The sequence below is a fragment of the Balaenoptera borealis genome (assembly GCF_965194805.1).
Source record: "Balaenoptera borealis genome assembly, chromosome: 3".
Lineage (NCBI taxonomy): Eukaryota > Metazoa > Chordata > Mammalia > Artiodactyla > Balaenopteridae > Balaenoptera > Balaenoptera borealis.
Window position 1 is genome coordinate 86254900 of NC_138866.1, and position 20317 is coordinate 86275216.

The 20317-nt window shown below is 41.5% G+C and overlaps 1 protein-coding gene across 1 annotated transcript in view; it reads right to left on the reverse strand.

The window, feature by feature from the left end:
* PPIP5K1 (diphosphoinositol pentakisphosphate kinase 1) overlaps window positions 1-20317 on the reverse strand; it is a 43916-nt gene that overhangs the window by 5053 nt on the left and 18546 nt on the right. Inside the window, 5 exon segments of the mRNA XM_082388719.1 lie at window positions 668-781; window positions 11322-11459; window positions 12947-13129; window positions 16631-16693; window positions 17410-17535. Of these exon segments, the coding sequence (XP_082244845.1) occupies window positions 668-781; window positions 11322-11459; window positions 12947-13129; window positions 16631-16693; window positions 17410-17535 (624 nt within the window).

Genomic DNA, 20317 nt, shown 5'->3' on the forward strand with positions numbered 1-20317 from the left:
TGTTTGATTTTAGATAGTCCCTGGAGGTAGGACGAATAAGGAAAGGATTCTTCCATTGCCAGTGTCTCTGGGCCTTATCCCCTGTCTGGTCACCACTGGTATCTCTCCCCCTCTACAATTACCCTAAGAACTCCTTGGGGCTCCACTGTTCACACTGTTACCAAGGATAAATAGTGATAGGCTAGAGATTATAAAGAAGAGATGGGAAAAAGCAGCACCTGAACTTGAACTAACAAATGAGAACAGACAACTTGAGAGAAGGGACAGGTAGAAAGTAGTAGCAGATTCTAGTTTCTTTTTCCCAGCTTTTCTAAGTATCCAGGTTTCCTCCCAAGTCATTTTTACTTGAGAAAGCTGTAGAGACCAAATGGGGACTTGAGGAGAATGCAGCCTTCATCTTTTCTTCCCTAAAGGACCCTCTGGGCCACTATCATTTAGGAGCCCCTCCAAGGAGATAGAGGGGACATGGAGGACAGAGGCGACGGATGAGAGAGAATAAACAGATCCGCCCTTCATCGTGGAAACAGCAAGTGCAACTGCTTCCCTGCCTGGTTACTCCTGGTCCTTCAACCCTCATCTTTGTTTCCCTCCTGCGACGAGTCTCTTATTCACCAATCCCTCCATTCCCTCTTGGCCTTCTCTAGGCAGTTCCAAAACAATTACTTACACCAAGGGGGCTTTTCAGAGCGCTGCCGGAGTTGCAGGGTAGGTGAATGAAGAGTGCGAGGTGGAGAAAACGGGCTATCAGAGGTCTGGTTGCTGTGCATAGAGTCAAAGAGGGCTGGACAGGTGAGGGAGAGAGAGGGAAGAAAAAAAAAAGGCTATGAGGAAGAATTCAAGAACCACAGGTTCTCAAAATAAGTGAAAACCAACTTACACTTCCGCAGGCTGAGAAGTAGCATTTCCTAGGGACCCTTCATACAAACCATTTTTAATATTTTAAACTTTATATTATGAATATTGTCAAACATATTTTTTAAAAAGTAGTTGAGGGACTTCCCTGGTGGCGCAGTGGTTAAGAATCCGCCTGCTGGGACTTCCCTGGTGGTCCAGTAGTTAAGATGCCGTGCTTCCAATGCAGGGGGTGCGGGTTCAAACCCTAGTCAGGGAACTAAGATCCCACATGCTGCGTGGCCAAAAAAAAAGAAAGAATCCACCTGCCAATGCAGGGGACACGGGTTCATCCCTGGTCCGGGAAGATCCCACATGCCGCGGAGCAACTGAGCCCATGTGCCACAACTACTGAACCTGCGCTCTAGAGCCCGTGAGCCACAACTACTGAGCCCAAATGGCACAACTACTGAAGCCCATGCTCCTAGAGCCCGTGCTCCGCAACAAGAGAAGCCACTGCAATGAGGAGCCCGCGCACCGCAAGGAAGAGTAGCGCCCGCTTGCAGCAACTAGAGAAAGCCCGCTCGCAGCAACGAAGACCCAGTGCAGCCAAAAATAAATAAATATATTAAAAAAAAAAAAAAAGTAGTTGAAAGACTAGTACAATCAATACCTATATATTCATCTCCTATATTTAACATGTTAACATTTTGCCATGTTTGTTTCATCTATTTCTTCATGCAGAAGTTCTTTAAATAAATGACGAACATTATGAGACATTTCACCTCTAAATAATTCAGTATTCACTTCTACAATATAAGGAATTTTCCTACATAGCCATACACCATTAATAAACTTAACAAAATCTTAAAATACCCTAATATCATCTTAGTACCCAATCCATATTCAAATTTCCCCCAATTATTCCCAAAAATGTCTTTTATAGTAAGATCCAAACATGAACTATGCATTCCATTTTATTATGTCTCCAAAGTCTCTTTTAACACATTTTTGACTGGAGATGTATTATGGCCACAGGTGTTAGTTTCCGCAAAAATCCCCCAGTCAATAATGTGTTAACCTAGAATCGAGCTCCCCCCTATTCTTTTTTCATACTTTTTTTAAAAATAAATTTATTTATTTGTATTTTATTTATTTATTTTTGGCTGCGTTGGATCTTCGTTGCTGCTTGCAGGCTTTCTCTAGTTGCGGCAAACGGGGGCTACTCTTCGTTGCGGTGTGCGAGCTTCTCATTGTGGTGGCTTCTCTTGTTGTGGAGCATGGGCTCTAGGCATGCAGGCTTCAGTAGTTGTGGCACATGGGCTCAGTAGTTGTGGCTTGCGGGCTCTAGAGCACAGGCTCAGTAGTTGTGGCGCATGGGCTTAGTTGCTCCGTGGTGTGCGGGATCTTCCTGGACTAGGGATCGAACCCGTGTCCCCTACATTGGCAGGTGGATTCTTAACCACTGTGCCACCAGGGAAGTCCCTCATAGTGACTTTTTGAAAAGAACAGGCCAGCTGTCTCACAGAATGTCACATTCCACACTCTGGATTTGTCTGATTGCTTCCTCACAGAAACATTTAACTTGTTTCACTATCCCTTGTATTTCCTATAAACTGACAGATACAAAAGACTTGATTCAATGATTCAGGTGTTTTTTCTTGTTTGTTTTAAATTTTTTATTTTTGGCTGTGTTGGGTCTTTGTTGCTGCACACAGGCTTTCTCTAGTTGCGGCGAGTGGGGGCTAGTCTTCACTGCAGTGCACGTGCTTCTCATTGCAGTGGCTTCTCTTGTTGTGGAGCACGGGCTCTAGGAGCGTGGGCTTCAGTAGTTGTGGCATGCGGGCTCTGTAGTTGTGACTCACGGGCTCTAGAGCTCAGGCTCAGTAGTTGTGGTGCATGGGCTTAGTTCCTCCATGGCATGTGGGATCTTCCCAGACCAGGAATTGAACCTGTGTCTCCTGCATTGGCAGGCAGACTCTTAACCACTGCACCACCAGGGAAGTCCGATTGAGGTGTTCTTCTTTTTCTTTTTTTTTTTTTTTTTAGTGTAAAAACAAATGCTTACATTTTTAATATTTTTTTTTAGGTTTTGATGATTTTTTAAAAATTGAAGTATAGTTGATTTATAATGTTAGTTTCATGTGTACGGCAAAGTGATTCAGTTATGTATATATATATTCTTTTTCAGATTTGTCTCCACTATACATTATTACAAGATATTGAATATAGTTACCTGTGCTATACAGTAGGTCCTTGTTGGCTATCTATTTTATATGTAGTAGTGTGTATATGTTAATCCCAAATTCCTAATTTATCCCTCTCCCCCCTTTCCCCTTTGGTAACCATAAATTTGTTTTCCATGGCTATGAGTCTATTTCTGTTTTATAAATAAGTTCATTTGTATCATATTTTAGATTCAAAATATAAGTGATATCATATGATATTTATCTTTCTCTGACTTACTTCACTTAGTATGATAATCTCTAGGTCCATCCATGTTGCTGCAAATGGCATTATTTATTCTTTTTTATGGCTGAGTAATATTCCATTGTATATATGTACCACATCTTCTTTATCCATTCATCTGTCGATCAACATCTATGTTGGTTCCATGTCTTGGCTACTGTAAATAGTGCTGCTATGAACATTGGGGTGCATGTATCTTTTCAAATTACAGTTTTCTCTGGATATATGACCAGGATTGGGATTGCTGGATCACATGGTAGCTCTAATTTTAGTTTTTTAAGGAACCTCCATACTGTTCTCCATAGTGGCTGCACCAGTTTGCATTCCTACCAACAGTGTAGGAGGGCTCCCTTTTCTCCACACCCTCTCTAGCATTTATCGTTTGTAGATTTTTTGATGATGGCCATTCTGACCGGTTCAATGATTCAGTTTAAATAACTTTGGGACTTCCCTGGTGGTGCAGTAGTTAAGAATCCAATGCAGGGGACACAGGTTCGATCCCTGGTCTGGGAAGATCTCACGCCACGGAGCAACTAAGCCTGTGCGCCACAACTACTGAAGCCTGCACACTCTAGAGCCCGCAAGCCACAACTACTGAGCCCACGCACCTACAGCCTGTACTCCACAACAATAGAAGCCACCGCAATGAGAAGCCTGCGCACCACAGCGAAGAGTAGCCCCCACTTGTTGCAACTAGAGAAAGCCCGTGCGCAGCAATGAAGACCCAACACAGCCAAAATAAATAAATAAATAAATAAATAAATAACTTTGGCAAGAATACTTCAAGAGGTGATCCTGTGTACTTTATATTGCATCATATTGGAGGAACATAATGTCTCATTATCCCACTAAGGCTAAGTTTACAAACAAAGTTAAAGTGGGGCCCATGAGATCTCACCATTGTAAAGTTTTCCCCTTCTGATTAGAGGTGATCCTTTGGCACTGTGGAACCTGATCAACATTTCACCTAATTGTGTTAGTATCCACTGATGAACCTTAATTACTTTATTAGGAGTGTCAAGTGGTGATTTTCTAATTCTATCAATTCTGTATTTATTAGCTGGCATATTTTCTGTAAAGAAGAGCTTTCTCTCTTCAACTTGGGGCATTTGATTACATTAAACTGCAGTTCTTACTGAAAAGGAAGGATAAGTGTTTATTTCCCTTTAATTAGTTTTCAGAAGAAAGAGTTGGTGAAAAGTATTCATCAATAGTGACAGATGATTATTATTTTATTTTTGTTCTCTTTTTTGTAAGATTCATTATGAGCTTGTAGATGTTTACATGTTCAGTGCACTTTAATCAACTACAATAAATTATTCTTTTTAATGTTAAAATATTCCAATTCTGGTCAGTGGGAGCCTCTTCAGGCTCGATTGCTTCCTTGCTTCTGTTACAACATGCCTCAGGATCACCTTGTGCTTTCCTTGCCCTAGATCATGCATCCTCAATAAAACTGGTTCTTGGTGAAAGTGAAAAAACTTAGATATTCCACTGGTTTGTGGTCCATCAAATGGCTACAATACATAAACAGACATAAAGTATATCTGTGGTATTAAAATTTCAGGTGGCGGGGAGTGATTGGAGGAAAAAAGTCTAAAAAGGCTCTGTAGGAGGGGGTGTGATTTTAGTAAAGAAAACAAACAAAAAAAAGGTTAAAAAACATGAGCCTAGACCAGGAATCCAACCATGGAATCCTGGTTGCTTTTAGTGGGGAATGATATGTAGAGACCAAAATCTAGGTGCCAAGGGAGCTCACTGATACTCTTTCTAATAAATGATATTAGAAAAAGCATTAAAAAATGGAATTCATATTGATATTTTCAATTCAAATTTAACATTACAGCACTTTAAAAATCTTCTGAATTTATTATTTGTATCTAATTTATCTTACTTTGAGAATTCTTATTCCTAATAACAGAAACACAATTACTTATTTGCATTACTCTATTATATGTGTGTGTGTGCATATGACATATATGTTTCAAAATAGTATCAATATCACTACTAACAATTAAACCACTGAATGAGGATTAAAATTATGTTATATTTCTTTTTGTTCCACTAAAGGATTTACAGTCAAAGTACAGTATTCCAAAGTTATTTGAAAAATTATTTTCCCTGTGTGATTATGTTACTATTTTGATATAAAGTTAGGGTAATTTCTTTCCATTTTTTTTTTTTTCCAATTTTAGGATTCGCTTCTTTTGATTTAGTCTTATATTTTGAAAAACATTTACAGGTTCACAAGTCAAAGGTTTATAAAAAGGCATATTCAGAGGAAGTTGCTTTTTCTTCATGCCCTTCAGCCCCGTTCCTATTGCTCTCCAGTGGTAAACATTTTTATTAGTTTCTGGTGTTTATTTTTATCATTTCTTTTTGAAAATATGTATATTTTCCCCTTATTTCCCCTCCTTATAGAATAGGTAACATACTATCAACACTATTCTGCACCTTTTTTTTTCCACTTAACAATATATCCTGGAGATTACTTCATATCAAAACACATAGACCTTCCTCATTAGTTTTAACAGATGCATAGTACTCATTTGAGTGGACATACCACTGTTTATTCAACCACTCTTGTACTGAAGAACTTTGGGGTTGTTTCCAAAAATAATAAATAAACAACATAAATTATGTCACAATAACTGTATACAAATGTTGTTTCAACTTTGTGTACAGTAGCTTCAGAATAGATTCCTAAAATTGTATTATTAGATAAGAGAGTAACTGTATCTGTAATTCTCTGAGATATTACAAAATTTACCTTCATAGGGGTTGTACCATTTTGCACTCCCACCAACAGTGTATGGAATTGCCTCTCTCGTTATAGACTTGTCAAGAGAATGTGTTATCAAACTTTTGGATTTTTTACAATCTAATAGGTGAGATACAATATCTCAGTGTCGTTTTATTTATTTATTTTTAAATTTTTAAAAGATTTTATTTATTTATTTATTTTTGGCTGTGTTGGGTCTTCACTGCTGCACGCGGGTTTTCTCCAGTTGCGGCAAGCAGGGGCTACTCTTCGTGGTGGTGTGCGGGCTTCTCGTTGTGTTGACTTCTCTTGTTGCGGAGCACGGGCTTCAGTAGTTGTGGCACGCGGGTTCAGTAGTTGTGGTTCGTGGGGTCTAGAGCACAGGCTCAGTGGTGGCACATGGGCTTAGCTGTTCCGTGGCATGTGGGATCTTCCAGGACCAGAGATCAAACCCGTGTCCCCTGCACTGGCAGGCGGATTCTTAACCACTGCGCCACCAGGGAAGTCCCTCAGTGTGGTTTTAATTTGCATATATCTTATGATCGAGGTTGAGCATCATTTCACATGTGTAACAGCCACCTGTATTTCTTTCTTTGTAAACTATCTTTTTTCAAAAGTCACATTTTTGGTCTTTTCCTTTCTGATATGTAAAAGTTCTCTTTATTTTAGGATGATTAAGCCTATATGTGATATAAATTGCAGAAAAAATTTTTCTTTGCTTATGATGTTGCTATTGGTTTTGCAACATATAAAAAAATGTTTATATGGCTTAGTTTATCAATCTTTTCCTATTGCTTCCCAAATTTGAGTTTGAGTCAGAATTAGGTTCTCCTTACTTTCAGGTGATAAAGGAATTTATCACCATCACCCCTGCTTACTTTTAGTACTTGCATGGTTTATTTTTTTTAATTATTATTATTGAAGGGAAAGCCATATAACATAAAGCTAACCATCTTAAAGTGTATAATACTGTGGCATTTAGCACATCAACAATGTTGTGCAACTGCCACCTTATCTAGTTCCAAAACATTTTCATCACCCCAAAAGAAAACCCCATATCCATTAAGAAGTCACTCCTCATTCTACCCTACCTTCAACCCCTGGAAACCACCAATTTGCTTTCTGTCTCTATTCTAGTTCTTTCATATAAATGGAATCATACAATATGTGACTTTTTCTGTCTGGTTTCTTTCACTTGCCATGTTTTTGAGGTTCATCCATATTGCAACATATATCAGTAGTTCATTCATTTTTATAGTTCAGTAACATTCTATTGTATGTATATACCACATTTTGTTTACCCATTCATGTACATTTCAGTTGTTTCCACCTTTTGACTATTGTGAATAGTGTCACCATAAACTTTTGTGTGTAAATATTTGTTAGAGTACCTGTTGTCATTTCTTTTGAATATATACCTGGGAGTGGAATTGCCGGGTCAGATAGTAACTCTATATTTAGCTTTTTGAGGAATTGTCAAACTGTTTTCCACCGGGGCTGTACCATTTTACATTTCCCCCAGCAACGTACAAAAATTCTAATTTGTTCATGCCATTACCAACACTTTTCTGCTTGCTCTTTCTCTCTCTTTTTAAACTATAGCCATCGTAGTGGGTGTGAAGTGGTACCTCATTGTGGCTTTGATTTGCATATCCCTAATGGTTACTGAGGGTGAGCATTATTTCATGTGCTTCTTGGTTATTTGTATATCTTCTTTGAAGAAGTGTCTAGTTAAGTCCTTTGCTCACTTTTAAGTTGGGTTGTTTGTCTTTTTGTTGTTGAATTGTTATATTATGGACCTTTATCAGATATATGATTTGCAAATATTTTCTCCCTTTCTATAGGCTGTCTTTTCACTTTCTTTCATGTTCTTTGATGCACAAAAAGTTTAAATTTTGGTGAAGTCCAATTTATCTATTTTTTTCCCTTTTGTTGCTTGTGCTTTCGGTCTAAGAATCCATTAGCCAACTCTTAAGGTCATGAAGATTTATCTTATGTCTTGTAAGAGTTGTACAGTTTTAGCTCTTATATTCAGGCCATTGATCCATTTTGAGTTAACTTTTGTACATGGTGTGAGGTGGGGGGGGTCCATCTTCATTCTTTTGCATGTGGGTATCCAGTTGTTCTAGCACCATTTATTGAAGAGACAATTCTTTCCCCATTAAATGGTCTTAGCAACATTGTTGAAAATCAACTGGCCATGGAAGTATGGGTTTAGTTTTGGACTCTTGGTTCTATTCCATTGGTCTATATCTTTATCCTTATGGCAATCCCACACTGTTTGGATTACTGTAGCTTTGTAGTAAGTTTTAAAATCAGAAGATGTGAGTCCTCCAACTTTTTCTTTTTCAAGATTATTTTGACTATTCAGGTCCCCTTGCAATCCCATATAAACTTGAGGGTCAGCTTTTCCATTTCTGCAAAAAAGTGCATTGGAATTCTAATAGGGATTGCATTTAATCCAGAGATTTCTTTGGGGAGTACTGTCATCCTAAAAATGTTATGTCTTCTACATGAACATGGGATGTCTTACCATTTATTTAGGTCTTTTAAAATTTATTTCAGCAATGTTTTACAGTTTTCAGTGTACAAGTCTTTAAACTTCTTGGTTAAATTTGCTCCCAGGTATTTTATTCTTTTGGATGCTATAATAAATGATATTGTTTTCTTAATTTCCTCTTTGGATTGTTCATTGCTGGTGTATAGAAACACAACTGATTTTTGTGAGTTGATCTTGTACCCTGTAACACTGCTGAATTTGTTCATTAGTTCTGGTAGTTCTTTTGAGGTTTCTTTTCCATTTTCTCTATATAGGATTATGTCCTCTGTGAATAGCGACAGTTTTACTTCTTCCTTTCCGATTTAGGTCCTTTTTTTTTTTTTGCCTAACTGTTCTCCCTAAAACTTCCAGTACAATAGCAGTGGTGAAAGTGGGCATCCTTGTCTTGCTCCTGATCTTACGGGGAAAACTTTCAGTCTTTCACCACTGAGTATGATTTGTGCTGTGTTTTTTTTGGTTTTGGTTTTGTTTTTTAATATTTATTTATTTATTTGGCTACGCCGGGTCTTAGTTGCAGCACACAGGCTCTTCGCTGCCTCATGTGGGATCTTTGATGTGGCATGTGGGATCTTTGCTTGCAGCATTTGGGCTCCTTTAGTTGTGGCATGCAGACTCCTCTAGTTGCGGTATGTGGGATCGCTGACCAGGGATCGAAGCCTGGCCCCTTGCATTGTCAGCATGGAGTCTTAACCACTGGACCACCAGGGAAGTCCCTAGGGGTTGTTTATAAACGTCCTTTATAGTGTTGAGGAAGTTCCTTTCTGTTCCTAGCTCAGTGAGTGTTGGGTTTTGCCAAATGCTTTTCCACACCAATTGACATGATTGGTTTTATTCTCTCTTTATTCTATTAATGTAGTGTATTACATTGACATATTTTCTTATGTTGAATTGCCCTTGCATTCCTGAGATAAATCTCACTTGATCATGGTGTATTATAATTCTTTTAATGTGTACTGTTGGATTTGGTTTGCTAATATTTTGTGGAGAATTTTTGCCTCTCTACTCATAGGGGAAATTGGTCTGTAGTTTTCTTTTCTTTTCTTTTAAAATTTATTTATTTATTTATTTATTTATTTATTTATGGCTGTGTTGGGTCTTCATTGCTGCACGGGCTTTCTCTAGCTGCGGCAAGCAGGGGCTACTCTTCGTTGTGGTGCACGGGCTTCTCATTGCAGTGGCTTCTCTTGTTGTGGAGCATGGGCTCTAGGCATGCAGGCTTCAGTAGTTGTGGTGTGCAGGCTTCAGTAGTTGTGGCTCACGACGTTCAGTAGTTGTGGCTCACGGGCTTAGCTGCTCCGCAACTTAGTTGCACGTGGGAATCTTCCCAGACCAGGGCTCGAACCTATGTCCCCTGCATTGGCAGGCAGATTCTTAACCACTGTGCCACCAGGGAAGTCCCCCAACTCCATTTTTTTTTTTTTTTTGAGATGATCACATGGTTTTTATTTTTCAGTTTGTTGATACGGTGTATCACATTGATTGATTTGCATATATTGAAGAATCCTTGCATCCCTGGGATAAATCCCACTTGATCATGGTGTATGATCCTTTTAATGTGTTGTTGGATTCTGTTTGCTAGTATTTTGTTGAGGATTTTTGCATTTATATTCATCAGTGATATTGGTCTGTAATTTTCTTTTGTGTAGTATCTTTTGTCTGGTTTTGGTATCAGGGTGATGGTGGCCTCATAGAATGAGTTTGGGAGTGTTCCTTCCTCTGCAATTTTTTTGGAAGAGTTTGAGAAGGATGGGTGTTAGCTCTTCTCTAAATGTTTGATAAAATTCACCTGTGAAGCCATCTGGTCCTGGACTTTTGTTTGTTGGAAGATTTTTAATCACAGTTTCAATTTCATTACTTGTGATTGGTCTGTTCATATTTTCTATTTCTTCCTGGTTCAGTCTTGGAAGGTTATACCTTTCTAAGAATTTGTCCATTTCTTCCAGGTTGTCCATTTTATTGGCATAGAGTTGCTTACAGTAGTCTCTTAGGATGTTTTGTATTTCTGCGGTGTCTGTTGTAACTTCTCCTTTTTCATTTCTAATTTTATTGATTTGAGTCCTCTCCCTCTTTTTCTTGATGAGTCTGGCTAAGGGTTTATCAGTTTTGTTTATCTTCTCAAAGAACCAGCTTTTAGTTTTATTGATCTTCGCTATTGTTTTCTTTGTTTGTTTCATTTATTTCTGCTCTGATCTTTATGATTTCTTTCCTTCTACTAACTTTCCAACTCCATTTCTTAAAGGCTGTCTTTCCCCTAGTATTTTGAAACGCTAACTTCAACTATTTCTGGATTTTCTACTTTGTTTGCTTGGTCTCTGTTTATTCATGTACCAATACTACACTGTTTTTATTATAGAAGTTTTATAAAATGTTTTAAAATCTGGTAGGGCCAGCATGACTTCATTGCTCTTCTTTTCAAGATTTCCTTGGCTATTCTTGCTTGTTCTTTTTTTTAATGACAACTTCAAAATCAATTTGTCTGACTTTAGAAAAACAGTACTATTCTTACTGAGATCACATTAAATTTATAAGTTAACTTTGGAAGGAGTGATAGTTCTATGCTTTTGAGTTAACCTATGCAATTAAACATTTTTTCAAGTCTACTTTTTCAGAGTGCCTATCTTTTTAATTTATTACTCATGTTCTAGGAAGCATGGGAGTTGGGGCAGAGATAGTGGTACAAGATAAGAGTATTCTCCATACCTGCAGATGCCTGTGCTTGGGCATCAGTGTGGCGCTGGCAGACTCTACTCAAGAATTCACTCACTTGACGCAGGGAAAGGGCATTATGCAGTGTTTCCAGGGGGTAAATGGTAGGTACCATGGAGCACCCTTCAAATCCTGTTAGAAAAGAGATGGGCAAAGTCAGTGTTATTCCTGCTGGATATACCCCAACTGGCCAAGGAAGCATGGAGGGTCCCTGAGAACCATCAGGAGTGTCTGTGGCTTTTGGAGTGTGGGGTATCCAAGATTCTCAGGAGAGGGAACTCTTTAGAGCCCCTACAGGAGTCTATTTCTGTCACCTCCAGATTTCCTAAAAAGTCTTCCTGCTAAGGCCTCTGGGTGAATCAAATCACCTCTTATCCTACCTATGGAAAGCCTGCAATATTCCATGGAAAAATCAACAGAATCCCAATAGGGTAAGCACCTACACTCCTCTTGTACTTTCTGGGGGAAATAAAACAAAAGGTCCAGAGGTAAGGGGTGAAATTGTAGGTCTAAATGAGAGGTAGGGAGGTCATGGAGCCGGGAAAAAACAGCAGATTTCAGGGATCATGTACACGAGAACCAGATTAAGGAGGAGGGTTTGGGATCTGAGGAGGGGTTCATGCAGATTTAGGATATGGGTAGAAAGGCTAGAATATTGGAAGCTGGAGGGCATGCAATACACATGAAGCTCAGCTCAGGAAAACCACATGTATGAACAGGTTGGGGGATGGAAGTTCTTTCTTGGTTATTTTCATCACTTCAAAGCTTCTTTCCTCTGCTCTCACTGAAGACCCCAGACTTGCTAGTATTTCTCTATTCCTTCAGGAAAATGAGGCAAACCCCCTAGAAAAAAGAATAAATACTGATTCTCTGCTCTGAACCCAACAATTCCAATGTAGATCTACATTGTAGGGTGAAGGGTAAACCTAAATGTGTAACTCTAATCCCAGGGCCTGTTGATGAAAAAAAAAAAATGTCCCCATTAGAGGATCAAGAAGCATACATCTCAACCACTTTTTTAGTCCCCAATATTTCCTATGCTTCCTTTATATCTCCTTAAATGGATTAAAGGTAGGCAGGACAGCAATATCTATTCAAGACACAGCCTCCTGTCTGACAATGATTAAAACCTATATAACTCAAAAGGATTATACCTGACCATCTTCTAACCTTCGGCCCTTGTTTTCTTCAAGGATTCAACTGAGACCTCTGTGCCTCAATTTCCCCCTGTACTCTAGTGGCAGGAGGGCAGGAGAGGTACAGTCTCCAGCTTCTCAGAACAGCTAGAAAAACATTTGGATTTGAAGATGGTGGTAGTAGAGGGTCATAGAGATAAGAATAGATTCCAGGGCAAGAGACTACGCCTGTACCGAATAGCACTGGGAATAGGTAACATTAGGAGGCAGTGAGGAAGGAGAACAGGAAGGGGGGGAGCAGCCAACGCTACAGCTACCAGGCAGTCTGGCCCCAATCCCATTCAAGCAACTAAATGCAAGTCACACAACCTTAGAGTAAATAGGAGAAAGGAATAGGTGGGCTCTCCTGCCAAAAGTGCAAGAAGCAAAGCAGTCAGTCCCAGCCAGGGTAGTGGCAGCAGCCAGCTTGGTGGCAGGGGGTACCGTAGAGGCACTCGGGATCATCCTGGCCTGAGCGCAGCCAGTTCCGGAAGAGGCGCAGGTGGTAGGAGCACTGGTGCAGGTGATGCGCCAGCGTGGCATCCAAGGAGACTGGCCGGCCCCCTGTGCAGTCAGAGGAACAACTACGCAGCAACCGGACCACAGGGTGCTGGTCATCCAGCAGCTCTTGGAGGGGTTGGGGGAACCACGACAGGAAGCACAAAGATAAAGAAAGAGAAGAGGGAGAGACAATGAGGGGGGTACTGGATGACATAAGTATTCCTGGGAGGTGGGGCCACTCAGCTCCAAGGTGAGCTAAGAGAGAAGCAGAGATGGTCAGAGCCACGGGACATCTCTTGCAGGGAAGAGTACTGGCATCATGCTAAAAGAAGTCTAAAAGAAGTGAGTCTAGAAGAAGGGGCATGTGAGACCTCATCATACAGCAGGCCCTCCCCTTTCTCGTTGTGCACAATTCAGTCAGTGCTTGCAGACAGCAGTCACATCGTTCTGGATGGGGTGAGCTGGCAGTTCTGTAGCTAGGAACTCCAGTGTCCCCCATCATTCTTGGGCAAACCCTAGTTAGGGCTTGTTTCTTAAACGAATGTATTTATGAGGTTGGGATAGAGATGAAAAGATTTGAAGTCACTCAGAGAAGGGGGTCAAGAGTGGTATAGGTTATCAGGATAAAGTTTTAAGCTAAAAAAGCTCCTAAGGACTCAGGCCGGGCTCCCTGGACCACTCTAAGATAGCCACAGACAAGGCTTGTGTTAGGTAACTGACATGGATTAGCAGGAAACCAGGTGTCCTTTAAAACAGCATGTAAAAAATGGAATCAATATGTGAAAATGCCAATATTGATTAATCATCCTTCATTCCTGTTCAAATACATAGACTTTTTAAAAAACGTTTGCATAAGTCTTGGGGGGACATTGTATCAATTATAGAAGCCAAAAGAGATAATTTTATATTTTCTTCCCACTGCTGGTGAGTTTCACTGCACTTTGTTCAGCTAGATGAGTGGAAAAGCTTTAATCCGAAACTACTTATTATCTTAGCTGGTTGGCAAACTTTGTGGATATATGCGATTCAGCTGCAAACGGTTGAAGGCAGTGAAAGACATGTGGAAGGGGGTTTAAGAGGAACAGTAGGAAAAAGATCTTGGGGAAAAGGTACGGGGTCTTAACTGATAACAGGAATATGGTACAGAGAAAGTAGGATCAAGGTAGCTGAGGATGACTGCTCGGAACTCCCAGACCAGAATGGGCTCCACAGGGTGATCCCATGAGACTATGGTTTCCAGAGACCTTAGTCTGGATGTCAAGAGAGATTTCTGTACCAATGGTCACACAGTTATGTGGGTCCCTAGAAGAGAATGAGCTTGGCAAATCTGGTGGGTACACTCTGACATTCTGGATGAGGGAGAGACACAGTCTCTTTCCCACTATATTAGTTCACCTTGGTAAGTTCAGCGTGCAGTTTACTAATGGGCCATACTTATATACTTGATGTAGTCACAGGATGTGACAGAAGCTTATCAGGAATAGAGGCAGGGATGGGCTGAGGGGTGTTCTCCCATCAAAGCAAGGAAGTAGCACTGCCTTGCCTCCTTTCCAAAGCCAGGTCCAGTTTTTCCAGCTGCTATTTCAAAGCCACACATCATGGCAAAGAGATGGTGGTGATGGACAGTAGGCTGGCACATTGTTGTGACTAATCTGCTGCAAGCAATTGCAGACAGAGCATCCACTCTGTAATTGCTGGGTCAGTCCAGTAACATTTGGCCATGGGGTAGAGCCCTCATATTGTCCTGAGGGCCAAATTAAATCTAGATAATCTTCAGCAAGAGACATAATAGCTCCAAATCTTTTTCTCCTAGATCCCAGATTCCGGCTTCTCAGGCACTTTAGCCTCCAAGCTCAAATACAAGAAGAACAAAGGCCAGCAGAGCCCTGAGGTTGTGTGCAGGGTGCTGGAGGAGATCTTGAATTTACTCTCTTGCACTATAATTGTCCAGGTCTTTCTTCCTCTCCCCCTTTTGGTAGAATTAATTCTTCTTTACTGGTGAGGCTGCTAACCAAGGCTTCAGGGAACTAGAGATATATAGGTTTGAGGATCTGTTTGAGGAATTTGGATCTTTTCTCACAGAGCCTAAGAGTTAGGAGAGTTGTGATTTAGCTCTGATGTCAGGGGCCCAAGTTCCTAGTACCATCTTCTGTACCCTAAGTAATAAGTCTCCTAAGTCCAAATCCCAGGCTGTAGTGTTGGGGTTGGTGCCTGAGGGTCTACTCTGGAGATGACTGTGGCACGAAGGCCAGAAGAGCTTGAAGCTAACTGTGCTGGCACAGTCACACCACTCTGAATGGGAAGCTCCTGTCACAGGCACAAATGGGAGTGCAGGTGGTGGGTAGGGGTATAAACTGAGCAAGTATAAGCTAGTCAACCTAGGGAGATTTCACCAGTGCCTAGTGGAGATGTATGGCCTGACTGGGCTAAAATCTAGCGGCTGCCACTGTCTAAGGAGCAGGTGATCAGCACCTAGATTTTTTTCAGCCAGGAAGCCAGGCTAATTTTACCTCCCTCAGAGTCTTAGCTCTTGAACAGAAGAAAATCGTATCTAACAAAACTGGATTTACCTTGAAGACAAGATACAATGCAGAGATAAACTAAGGATATAAAGGATAAAGCAAGGTGTAAGTCCTGGGTTCCTCTGCCATACCCTACAAAGAGACCACAGCCCTTCAGTCTTGGGTTTACGCAGATCTCTAAACTCTCCCACCTTAGTGTGGGCAGACCCTGTTCTTCAGTATTCTTGAAATATTATTTATTCCTAAGCTCCCCCGGAATCTCCAGTAGACATCTCAACGCTTCACTTCCCCTTCTCGGAGACTGTAGTGCCATAAGTAGGCTGGGGCTGCATGGAAACCACATGTAAACCCTCAAGGCACAATTCTTTTTCCTGTACCTACCACCTCCTACTCCTTTTGTTCTTTCTTGTATCCCAAATCAATCTGGACTCTTGTTTTCTAGGCCCAGACCCTAGGTTAGTAGTGACGTAAAGCAGATGTCAGAAGCACAAGAGCCACACAAAATACACACAATGGTAGGAGACAGGAATATGGAGATGGAAAACAATATACTCAAGACTAATGCCTTTATGGGTAGGCTTGGGAACTGGGAACTGCAGCACTGCTCCAAAAGGGAAGCAAACTAGTCATCCACTCCAACAAAAGAGCTGGTGAAAAAACAGGAAGATCAAAATTACATAAGCTGAGGAGTTGGGGAAACAAATAGAGAGAAGAAATGGGGATGATATAGGTAATACTATGCTCTTTCTAAGAAGGGGAACCATTATCATGTTTGTACAAAGCCTGGCAGTCATGTGATGGGAAAGGAAGAGGTTTAATTCATGTTTTGGTGATGATGCTGAAAAAAGTGACACAATGGTGATGATGGTGACCATGGAAATAAGACCTTGAGTTGCCCCAGGAATCGGGCAGCCAGGCTGCAGCCAAGGCTAAGGTCTGTCACAATAAGTGATATATCCCAAGAGCAACAATTAGTGAGTGGTTCAGAGACAGCAGGGCGTCAACACAGTGGAGGGATAAAGAAAGTCAGTGTCAGAACTCAGAGGTTAAGTGTCTGGAGGTGACATGGTGAGGAGGAATGACGTTGAGTCAGAAGCAAACGTACCGTTAGTCGGATGCTTTGCAAACGACACAGAAAATCGTTTTACGGCCGGGACAAACAAGAGCTCTGGGGAGAAAAGACATCACGGGGATTATACCCACCGCTGTCCCCACCCTCTGCTCTGGAATTTGCTCACAATATACTCTGTTCTTTACAGTTAGTATACGACCTGCTCCCACCCCTGCCCCTGAGATTCCTTACTACCACATTTCAATCTTTTCCTTTGGATAATCTCCTCTCAGGAATCCGTGTGTCATCTCTACCATAATACGGCCCCACAAACAACCCTAATCTCACCACCACATCCTCTTTCTGGTCATTTACAAAGAAATAAAATCTTTGTAGAAACTTTCATCACGTCCCCCAATCTCTTGCCATATCATTTTTCCTGCCTTGGCTGAACAACTTCCCCATCCCTGATTTCCTAGATTTTAATTGAGGCTCCACTACATTCTTCCTGACCGTGGATCATCCTCCTTGGTCGCTACCCCTACAGGCCAGAATCCAGGAAAGAATACAAAGGTGGAGTAAATTGATGTAGCAGGGCTGTATGTGGCTGATTATGAAGGGATAAGCATAAATAAGTAGTATTTGTATGGTGAGAGGTAATGCAAATGGAGGGGTGGATGGGGTCTTGGTTCCTTCTCCCCTCTATAACTGATGCAGAAAACTTGTCATAAGGCTAGTGTCAGCGCCATCTTAAGCATGAATTGTTCTCGAGCTGTGTCCTTGCTGGCGGACAAATGAAGAAAAGAGTTGCCCCCCAAAACCCACCCACATACCATCTCGGTGCTTCAGACTGGCAGGTGGTAGCTTTTTGCCTTGGCTGCGGGCGTAGTCCTGAAGATTCGGGGCGCTGGAGGAGCCGCCCAGCACTGTGGTGCTGAACAGCCCCGTGCACTGTGAGCCTGCAAGGCCGGGAGTGCATTAGTAGCCACGCAAAGCTGCAATTACCACACAGAAGTACGCACAATTTCACATGACAACATCAGGACACACGCACATAACCATTCAGAGCCACCACCACGTGGCCACTTGACATAACCACAAACAGCTTTCACTACTGTCCACAGCCACACTGGGCAAGCAAAGTGAGGATGCTCCTGAAAGTCTACTTGGCAGATACAAGAGGCCACTACAAATACAGGGTTAGTCATATTAGGGGACTCAAAGCTACTGAAAGGGATAAACTGTGCTCTCTAGGTGGCTCTCAGGAATGCTCAAAGAATAGGTAGATTCCTCTAGATCTCCCTAGATTTAATTCAGTGCTCCTTATGCTGGATATAGGGTTTGAAGAACCCAGAAATTGAGTCCCTTATTTGTTTAAAAGGAAAGAAACTTTGACTGAAACTAGAGACTAAGTTTAGAGTACTCAACTCAAATTCGAAGTCCTCATAAGTTCCAATTCCTCCTAAGTTTTTCATCCAACATTCCCTCCCTTCTATTTTCCCTTAGACCTTTCCACCTTTCCCAAGAAAGTATGAGACTCACTGAGTTTTTGAAGCTGGAATGGATTCAAAGATCATCCAGTTCAGCCTTCTTATTTTAGAGATGAAGAAACTGACATTCAAAAGGGATCTCATTTGTTCAAGGTCATACAGTTTGTTAGGAGCTAAGCTGGACTAGAATCCAGGTCTCCGGACTCAGGATCAACCGTGTTCAGTTAGAAAAGAAATAGTAATTTTTTTCATCAAGAAGAAACAGAGCATTGTTTCTGAAGTGAAAATGGACACAAATTGAAAGGCATGTGAAGGGTCAGGTGATTATATGTAGAACATGCCTCCTAACCGCTGAACACCATACTCAGGAGAACCTCGTGAACAGAGAACAGCGAAAAAGATGTTTTTTTTCTACTCTCGAAAGTTTATTGCCTTCTAAGTCCTATGCTCAAAGCCAGATGCCCACACACATAAGTTCAAAGAAAGCAAAGAGAACTCTTGACAGTAAGTGGAGTAAATAAAACTTGAAAAATCCCTGAAGCAAATAAATCAAGCTAGTCACTGTCCCAAGTATCTGATCGACAGTAGGGTTGGGACTCCCATGGTCCCGTCTCCTACTATAGCCCACAAGGAGAGAATGGGCAGGAGGAAACAAGATTAACACTCCAGTTTGTGGGATTTTCTCCTCTACTTCCAAATCCATCTTAGCCAAGACCCTGGGTTTGACTTGGGAACTTAACATTCATAGGGGAAATGGACAGAGTGGAGAGGTCAGTTTCCTTTGAGCCCACAAAGAAGGGATATGGTTTCAGGGGTCCCAGCATTTCAGGGTCACCACATAAATCAAGAAGTTCAGATGGCTGATAATTTCCACCCTGGAATTGAGGACCACTCCTCTACGCAGCAATTTCTCCGACCTTTCATGTTCAAACAAGCTCAAGAATAGAGTTCCAGAGAGAAATAAGGGTTGCTAAATATGTCTGCTTTTTTCAGAGAAGCTGGAACTAGCTGGCTGTATCCCAGGCCACCCCCAAGCTTTGTTCTACATTTACTTCCTCCACGAAATAATTTTCTGGCGTAGTCCCACCAATCCTGCCGTGTCCAGTCTTGGATCATCTCAGGGGGTAGACTTTACCTTACCACCACCATCTGTCAACCAGACTCATGCCTCTGCCTTGTTCTTGACAGCACTCCCCCTTAACTGGGCCAGACACACCTATCCTCTTTCCCACCTACCTGAAACCTATTCTCTACTGGGGTTTCTGGGAAAAGAAGTCCATATCACAGATCTAGACATTTGTCATTTATTTTTCATGCACCAAACCATCTACCTCATTTTAGGAATCTAGAAGGCAAGCTACTCCCATAAAATTAGCCTGGAAAATTACCAAAAACCTTTCTTCCCATTGCTGGTAACCAAATGCTGACCGTTTTGGGGCCAAGAAATTGGGTGCCAAGGAGAAAGGTAACAGAAAAATGAAAGGAGCTAAATAGAGAGAATAATAGGACAAGATAGAAAGAGCCAGGGGACCCAGTCTAGACCCCACACCACTGTCTCTACCTGCCAGTTCTGGTTACTGGCTCACAGGCGCTGTGTTCAAAGATAGTCCCTCCCAAGGACCCCTCCCCACTCCCAAAGAATACAATACCCTCTGAGGCTTGGTCCTTCCTGCAGTCTGTGTTCTTAGGAAAGGTTGAATGATGTTCTCCACCCCTCTCCAGGAATCAAAAAAATCAAGAGACATTCCCTCAAAGTCCTGAGAGAAGCCTCTGCCACTACACCAGTCTCAGATTTGTCCCTCAATTTTCAGGAAGGAAGGAAAAAGAATTACAGGATTAGGAGAGGATGAAGGGGAGGGCATGGAGGTAGCAGGGGCCAGAGCAAGGATGTAATAAACACAGGTCTCAAAGGAAGACATGGCACAAGTTCTCCAAATGAGGAATATGACCGTTACTGGGGGAAGGGAGCATCTCACGAGTGCCTCTATTTATAGCTTTGTCTCTGATAACTCTGAAGAGTCAGAGTCTCCATGGACCCTAAATGTCTGGGCTAGACTGAAGGGACAGATAAGGAGTAAGAGGGGAAGCCCGAAAAATGCCCTTCAGCCAGAGAAATGGGGGTTGTGTAGAAAAACCAAAAGACAGACACCTTCCTGGAATGCAAACAATCATCTGGGATCAAAGTTCACACCTACATGTGGCTTCTCCCAATTCATCCTCCCTAGCCCCGCCCAACAATTCCACTGACTAG